This window comes from Haliotis cracherodii, unplaced genomic scaffold (genome assembly GCF_022045235.1).
Source record: "Haliotis cracherodii isolate W230 unplaced genomic scaffold, xgHalCrac1.p SCAF_16, whole genome shotgun sequence".
NCBI lineage: Eukaryota > Metazoa > Mollusca > Gastropoda > Lepetellida > Haliotidae > Haliotis > Haliotis cracherodii.
Genome location: NW_027266271.1, coordinates 22,343,606 through 22,352,192, shown reverse-complemented (window position 1 = coordinate 22,352,192; position 8,587 = coordinate 22,343,606). Strand labels below are relative to the sequence as shown.

Sequence of the window (8,587 nt, the reverse complement as noted above, 5' to 3'; positions counted from 1 at the left end):
ACCACTAGGCTACCCCACCGCACCGCATTCAGAACGATCAACTTTCTTAAGCCTAATGTGAATGATGATTGATTTGGGTGTCGGAATTTCAATATAAGTATGTGTTTCATCAGAATACGATATTTTAAAATGACTAATATCTAAACATATATAATGCCAGGAAAACGAAAGTTTACACTTGAAAATTGGATTTGACCAAAAAGACTAAAACTTATTAAAACGTAACTGGGATGAAAACAGTTGCCGAGACACTGCTTAAGGTCCAAAAAACAACCATGATACCCGCATCAAATACATTGCCATCAAATAACAATTTCTTGTTTGTGTCATAGTTGGTGTCTACTTTATTTGGCCCATCAGTTTAGTTAGGAGTCCTTAATCATCTCCACGGTGTACAAGAAAGACCATTAACCTTTCCCTACTCGTAGTTCGGAAGAGTCTTACCGAACAGAGTCTATCGATTGACCATTCACGTTTCTCATAAAGACGTAGATAGAAACTAAATGTCTTCAGATATTAAAAAGACACCTGATATAAACAAATCAACACGGTTAAATTTCCCGACCTTTATTGGATCATTGTTTCAACAATATGAAAAACACGCACAGCATATGTTTCAACAGAGGAGTCTTATTTCACGTCGTCATGGTGAAAGAGTTATGACACCGAACTTTCGTCAACCTCTGTCGTCATGATGACGCAATACGCTCTGTCGTCATGATGACGCAATACGCTCTGTCGTCATAATGGCGCAGCATTCTCTAACCAATGAGATGTTGTCGTGATCAGTTTTTGGTGCTGATGAAGGTTAGAAATCTAATTGCCAGTACCCTGTGTCCTCAACGTCGCCATTGTCTACTCTGTTAACAGAAGAAAACATAATATCAGACATCATGTACATAGAACTTTCATTAATAATAGTTGTGAAACCTATTTCTGGTGTCCCCCGCCCAGATATTACTGGAAAGCTTGCTCACTGATGTAAGTTACGACTGGTCAATTATTATTTAATTAATGTTGAATGTCCTCAATACCAACGTAAGAACTTTGTGGCCTCATTCGAGCTATTAACATCGTATCACTTATACTATTGTAACTACTAAAGTGTCAAACCGGTTTGTGGTAGCCTTAGCACTTATACTATTGTAACTACTAAAGTGTCAAACCGGTTTGTTTTAGTCTAAGCACTTATACTATTGAAACTATTAAAGTGTCAAACCGGTTTGTGGTAGCCTTAGCACTTATACTATTGAAACTACTAAAGTGGCAAACCGGTTTGTTTTTGTTTAAGCACTCATATCATTGTAACTATTAAAGTGTCAAACCGGTTTATGGTAGTCTTAGCACGTATACTATTGAAACTACTAAAGTGTCAAACCGGTTTATGGTAGTCTTAGAACTTATACATTGTAACACAACAGTATCAACACGGTTTAGAGTTGCCTTAACACTTAAACTTATGGAACGACTATAGTGACATATCGGTTTATGGTAATCTTATTGTCATGGTTCTCGTAGCACTAAATGCAGTTACAGCTTACATATATATATATACATATATACATATATATAAGACAATGTCCGAATGTGCGAAAATAATTGCGAGATTGAGGACTCTCTCCTACTTAACCACAAAGTTCGATCAAGTTAATGCCTCAAACTAATCTTCAAGTGATATTGACTATACACTGCAAAATATGGGAAGTTGACCGCTCTTGTTTAACTATGGGAGGTGAACCTTTCAAGGAAAACGATTGGACGATTTAGTACCCATACTCAAACTGTTGGAGTGTTAGGAAAATGATTGCGTCTGCCCAACTGTCATTAAAGTTCACGTAACTTTGTTTTAAATATGAAGAGACTCCGAATGTAATTAAGTACATCGAAAGCATGTAAAAAATTTTTAGAAAAATCCTGTTGATTTTGCTAACACACCTTTTTTACAAATCTTATGATCTTACAGATCTTATGAATTTATCAATATATAACATAATAACGACTTCTGGTGGTACAAGTGGCTTATTTAACAACACAATACAATCAGGTATTGGTGATACCTTTAAATATATTTATTCCATAAAACACAAACTAGGTATACTTTCTTTTGCCCCTCAGTGTTACATTGCTCACAAAACATCATATTAGGGATTACTTACAACATATTTATTTCTTGTTTTGCATTTGGTAGAACCTGCACATAAACTGTTTGATATACTGACGTAGAAGGCTAGTGTTATGCGCCGAGAGCAAATTAAAATCGTTCAATTTACGGAAAAGATATGCTCTCATTAAAATATTTATCTATTAGTAAATCCGCGTTCAAGTTTCATATCGTTCGATAGATGATATGTAGTTGATGATTACCCACGCCCAGGGGTGTAATGAGGGCATGATATCAACATCAAGACGTGCCAGTTGCGACATAAAAGACATGTTAGACCTAAGCATGTTATGACAAATTAATGAAAATCTACAGTATGTCTTTTTCTATCTTCTCGAGGCAAGTGAGTTAACTTTTAAAAGTCCAATTTCCGACCTTGCCGAACTAGGCTGGTATTATTGAGTTACATTTTGGCTGGACTATGCATAGTCCAATCAAAATCGCGAAACGAAATCGAAATCCAGTTCGTAAACTGTCGTGCAGATTTCAGCCGATTGTAGGATTTGCAAAGCATGTGCACCGCCAACTCGTTGTCAACAGATATTTTCCAAATCTTTTCATGTTTTTAATCACTGTGTTCACGTGATTTGATGCACAGCACGATGTGAGACACGTTTTATCACAATATAGATCTTGATTTTCGACCAGATCGTCTTGACTGGGCGCCGCCATTTTGTTTGAAGCAAATGCAAGTGACACGAGAGGTGGAATCTGATTGGTCCATGGGAGAGGCATAGAAGGGACATAACTTGTTATAGCCACTGGTGGCGCTACGATCGAGCCCAGAAATTCAAGTCGAGTTCGGCAAGGGTGGAAACAGGACTTTTGTAGTCAGTTAACTCTCTTGCCTCAAGGAAGATGGGTTTTTTCAAGCTTCCCCTTATTCGGAGTCATCGTTTACAAATACGCAATACGTGCTTGTGTGTATGTGGCAACAACCATGAGACTACTCGAGAGTCCCTTAAAGCAATATAACATATCTTACCATCACAAACAAGAAGATGAAGCTAGATTTCGAGGTTCACTTCATACAGTGTGTACCGTGCGATAACCTACCTGTTTTTGTAGCCTCTCCGAAAACTGCATCGTTGACAGATCTCTTGTTCACACTTCTACCGAACCTGGAAAGAAATGATTTCGTAGTGACGGAACTGTTTCTTTACAAATAAAAACTAAAGCAACACGAACAAATATATCATGAAAAATAAAAGTCATTGTCAACTAGCTATATTTAATCCTGCCTCTGTCATATGGTCACACAAAATACTTGACCCCCTTGGTTGTACTAAATACTGATGAACCGTGGCAAAGGGGTAGCCTAGTGGTTAAAGCGTTCGCCTGTCACACCGAACACCTGGTTCGATTCCCTACATGGGTACAATGTGCGAAGCCCATTTTTGTTGTCTCCCGACGTGATATCGCTTGAATATTGCTAAAAGCGGCGTGAAACCATACTCACTCACTTACTTTAGATGAACCAAGGATTGTACTTGGCAATCTAATAAGAACTTGACCTCAATTCATGGCAATTCCAAGGGGCCTAGCCACCTGATAGTGGCATTTTGGGTGTACTCCCCAGGGAGCTGAGAATGATTCTTGAGTGCAAATTGATCCAGTGACCGAGGCAATAATGGCGCTTTGAGCATGCCCCTTTGGAAATATGCGCAATCTGAATAGCCTGTTGTTATCATTAGTATTATCGCTGGGAACTTGCAGGTACATGACGCCAATCACGATACTGATCCGGTAGTACGTGACACATTACTAGTGAATGCTAATTCATGACAATCACCAGTGTTTGTTTTGTTTGTTCTTTAACGTCGCAATTAGCGCTATTCCCACTAAATGACGGCGGTCTGTCAATTATCAAGACCAAACAAACAAGTGATTAATATTATCAGCCTCGACCCACGCCGTCGACAACGATGACACGCAACCAGGCCTGACCACCCGATCTATTACGACCAACATAGGTTGCTCGGACCTATTGTAACCCGGAATCCCCAGGGGGTAGGGGGTGAATGATTATGGTTTTACGCCGCTTTTAGCAATATTGCACCAATTTCATTGGGGACTAGAATTGGGGAATCAATCCTAGGTCTTCAACATGACAAGCGACGGCTTTAACCAGGAAGCTATCCAACCGCCACCGAGGGTAAAGACCCTTCAAATAGCCATCATTTGATATGTCTTTCTGGATCAAAACGATTCTCGGTTGCCCCAAATACTAAGAAGAGAAAACCTTTCTGGAAGCTTGTTACTTGGCCTTGGTCAATTTATACCGGTGAAGAGTTGGTCCCAGAATCCGTTAAAACGTGATCTTAATATAGCTGCACATAGCGTGTAGAAATAGAACTTGAATAACACGAAGGATTTGTGATCATTGTGAAAACACAATCATATCATGCTACAAAGCCACTGTCAAGCCAAAAGGATAGGACAATCTTAACCAAAAGCCGGCTCCATGTAAGTGCAACTGAAAATACTCTATTCGTTAATGACAACTCCAATAGCTAGACCCATGAAGCTTCATATTACAATGTACATCGTGACATTTTAAAGGACGGACCAAAAGGTCCGGGAAGATTTTGGTTGATTCTTAGGGCATTATTTTCGAATATGATCCCCAATATTGACTGGAAACTAGAAACATACTTAAAGCGTCACACTCTTTCGCTTGTAAAACAATCCTGCGAGTTTATTTTTTAGATTATATTATTTAATGTACGATTAGAACAGTCGTATTGGCCCCTTTGCGAAAGTAGGCAAAGTTGGACAAATGGTCATCGTTTAAGATATTCGACATGAAGTTAAAAGCTTTTCTCACCTATGTGGAAGATACCCAATAATCAACAAGACAGTTATTAAATGTATGAAATATTGGTTATATGTAATACACATGCAAACGTACCGTATTCTAATAACATAAATAGAGATAAAAAAAAATTCCATAATCACAAGAAATATCATCTCAAAGCATAGTCCATTGTACGACCCCTACAATATTAAACTCATGCGTTTATTGCATGTTATTATTATTTTTAATTTGCAAACTTTTGTTTAAATTTGGTTATGGAAATGCTAGGATCTACGAGGATGTTGATGATAAGGACTTGATACATTTTTAAAACGAGACATAAAGACACCTATGAATAATGGTACACAACAATAAGTGAATGTTCCTGATATAAAATATTCTTTAAGGAAATGCATCTTAACCCTTAACAATATGTAATAAACGTTGAGGTTGAATTCCATTTTTTTATTGAAATTTCCCTTTAGATTAGAGCAAATTATGTTTCAAGAAAGATATAGATAATTGTTCGATTTTCATCTTGTACTCTCTTGGACTGAAGCCTTGTAGAAATCTTGTCATGTTTTGAATGAACATCTATCTCTTTATATCAGTTATCGATAAGTCTGATGATATTGTCTTATGTACCTCTACTGCCCAAGTCATTAATATGTGTCATTGTCCATTGACCAAAGGTCTGGAATACAATAAACTGAATTGAATTGTATTCCCTAAGGCCTCCTGCATACAATTGATAAACAAAGAAATGAAACAATTTCTTTATGATCCATAACTGGCAATTAACTCGGATAAAGAAGCGGACTCTTCTATATTGAAATACCCTCCAACAAGCTAACAAGGTCGAAATGACGTCAGCAATGAAATGATTTGACGTCATTACTAGTGTAACGTCATGAACAATACGTTAACATCGATGTCTGCATTACGTCAACAATGTTATTTGAATTACGTTAACAATGTTGCAGAGCGCATGAAATAATTATTATTCATGTGCCTCGTATGGATTTGCATATGTAAAACCATATGTATAATAATATCGTGTATCGTATTGGGTGGGAACAGTTGTTCAACAGATTCGATTCCCCACATGAACATTCTGAGTGAAGCCCTACCCGGTGTCCCCCACTGTAATACTGCTGGAATATTCCTAAAAGCAGCGTAAAGCCATACTCACTCACGTACTCATGTCAGTGGTCACGTTTGGTAAGAGTGCAAAGTGACATCTTCATTGGGATTTTACGTGAGCTTTAAATACTTGTTTTCTTTTCCAAAACAAACACGGCTGACAATTTGGTCTGATTGTTATAGCATCTAGGAGCGGTGGGGTTGTCTTGCAGGTAAAGCTCATTACGCTGAAGACCCGGGTTCGATTCCCGACATGAGTACAATGTGTGAAACTTATTTCTGGTGTCCCCCGACGTGATATTGCTGGAATATTGCTAAAAGCGACGGAAACCATACTCACTCACTCACTCACTCACTCACTCACTCACTCACTATAGCATCTGCACGCAGAACCACAGATTTAAAATCTCATGTTTGTTCAAGCAGTAGCTCAGAAACTTGGGGATTTCGATATTCAGTATCAAGTAGGTGAGTGGGATCAGTCGGTACTAATTCAGTCAATATCTACAGTGTGAGAGTGAGTGAGTGAGTGAGTGAGCTGAGTTTAATGCCACTGTGAACACTATTTCAGTGATAACACAGCATGTCAGCTTTAGTGAAACCAACAAGCACGGTAAAGATGCTGACAAACTTAGACACATAACCAGAGCGAACCGGGATTCGAGCCCATGATCACGATGACAACAACGTATTTTGGTGCCTTAGACGACTTAACCTCTCGTACAGTGCTAAATCGTTTTTATGTCTTCACATGTGTTTGTGACGAGTGCCTCAGGTGGGGCAGGAAACGCTCACCTTGGCGAACACCTGGTATCATCACTGTTTGATAGTGATTCATAAAAACACATGCTCATGATATAGTCGGAATCGTGCAATCGACTCTCCTTTTGTCAGAGATTTCTCTTGAATATGGAAAGAGTTATATATCGCTTATATTTATTTTTTATATATTACATGACATACTCAACATTGTCACGAATGTGAAAAAATACTGCTTATGCATTAAACATATAATCGAAATTTTGGTGCTGACGGGTTTCGGGTAATATCATTATGTCATACAGAAACATGAATCATTGCATGGAATAGCTTACCTTGGGCGGCCAACGATTGCATAATACTCATTGAGAGCCTTCAAGTACTGACGGAGTTGGTCAGGTGACCGGAACTCAGATGGCCTGTCGGGAGGAGCCAACATGGCGTCCTGACACGTGACTTCCATTACAACCAATGAAAACACTAAAAGCACTGCTATGACGAGTTTTTGCATCTTGAAGGTTTCGATGTGTTCTGCAATGTGAAAATGTTTCTTTGAAATGTTTATTTCCTTTAAGTACTTTTTTTCCGTAATTGTACAGTAAAATGTTTAAAATAGTTATTTTCATCACGTCTATATATGTATGAATTACATTTTGTATGTTTAAAACACAAAACACTCAACGTAAAATAAATTTAGTGCCTGTTAGAAAAAATATCTAAGTGCGCTATTTAAACGGCCGAGAAAGAGAAAATATTCCCTTGAAAATTGGGTATCACAAACGCGATCAAACGTTACTAGGCTGCACGAAACACTGCAAACTTGAGGTCCAAAATGCAACTGTGATACTCTTACCAAAAACATTACAGTCGAATAACCATTTCTTTCTTGTTTCATTTTAAGCCAAAATAAAACTTTGGTGTATACCTTTTTTGCCCGGCAGTTCAAGCCTCAACAGAAACTTGTCAATCTTTTAAAAATCAGAAAATATTTATCTTGTGCTGATTAGAAGACTAGGCACAGTAATTTAGAAACTGTCAGCTGATACGATCCACTTTGTTATGTTTCGGCTGAAATTTCCGCAAATGAATATGGAAAGCCATATGGTCACAGACGAATTTGAAAAGAAATATTTTTCAAGTAAAGCTTTTCTTAAATGCTTCTCATTCAATGATTGTATTTTCTGTTAAGTTCAACAATACATTTCAGTGAATGCAAATCGGCTACTTGAAATGCAGCTTTACAAAAGACTTCAAAGCAGACTTCTCAAGTACTATTATTATGAATATTAATAAAACATAAACGTGGATATAGAACAGCTGACATAAAATGATTCAGACACAAAATACACATACCTTTGAGCAACAGGTGGAAAGTCTTCAAGCTTGTTGAAACGTTTGAGGATGAACGAAAATCTGGTAGCTTTATATATAATCCCTGACCAACCCTCCTGTCAGAAACAGACATCTCTTAATTTCCACAATTTCATGATACCCTCTGTATGAAATGGGAACGCATTTTCCCTCGACATTTTGTCCTGTCCGTAACTATTGTTTAGGAAAATAGTCTCAGCGGGAGATCGGCTCTCTTCGGGCTTTCCCGGCATGATATTCCGCGAAGAGGCGACTTTGGTAATAGAGATGACATTACCAGATGGACAACAACGCCATTGTATTCTATAGGAATCCTCCGGACATGTTTGGACGCGCTAATGAGGGATCGCTATGCA

General features: G+C 38.0%; 1 protein-coding gene across 1 annotated transcript; it reads right to left on the bottom strand.

Annotated features, from left to right (window-relative positions):
• Positions 1–564: 564 nt before the first annotated feature.
• Positions 565–8,325, bottom strand: LOC139463481 (uncharacterized). The gene is made up of 4 exons (XM_071244752.1): positions 8,214–8,325; positions 7,196–7,391; positions 3,218–3,282; positions 565–860 (listed from the first exon to the last, which is right to left on the bottom strand). The coding sequence occupies exons 1-4, from the start codon at positions 8,323–8,325 to the stop codon at positions 856–858; spliced, it is 378 nt and encodes a 125-aa protein (XP_071100853.1). The 3' UTR covers positions 565–855.
• Between the last annotated feature and the right edge of the window lie 262 nt (positions 8,326–8,587).

What these genes read in the sequence shown, in the direction of transcription:
- LOC139463481 (XM_071244752.1), bottom strand. Translation starts at nt 8,325, where the DNA reads ATGTCTGTTTCTGACAGGAGGGTTGGTCAGGGATTATATATAAAGCTA. An exon ending in TTTCCACCTGTTGCTCAAAG is followed by an intron (nt 7,392 to 8,213) that starts GTATGTGTATTT and finishes TTCACATTGCAG; the next exon opens with AACACATCGAAACCTTCAAG. An exon ending in GCAATCGTTGGCCGCCCAAG is followed by an intron (nt 3,283 to 7,195) that starts GTAAGCTATTCC and finishes ATTTCTTTCCAG; the next exon opens with GTTCGGTAGAAGTGTGAACA.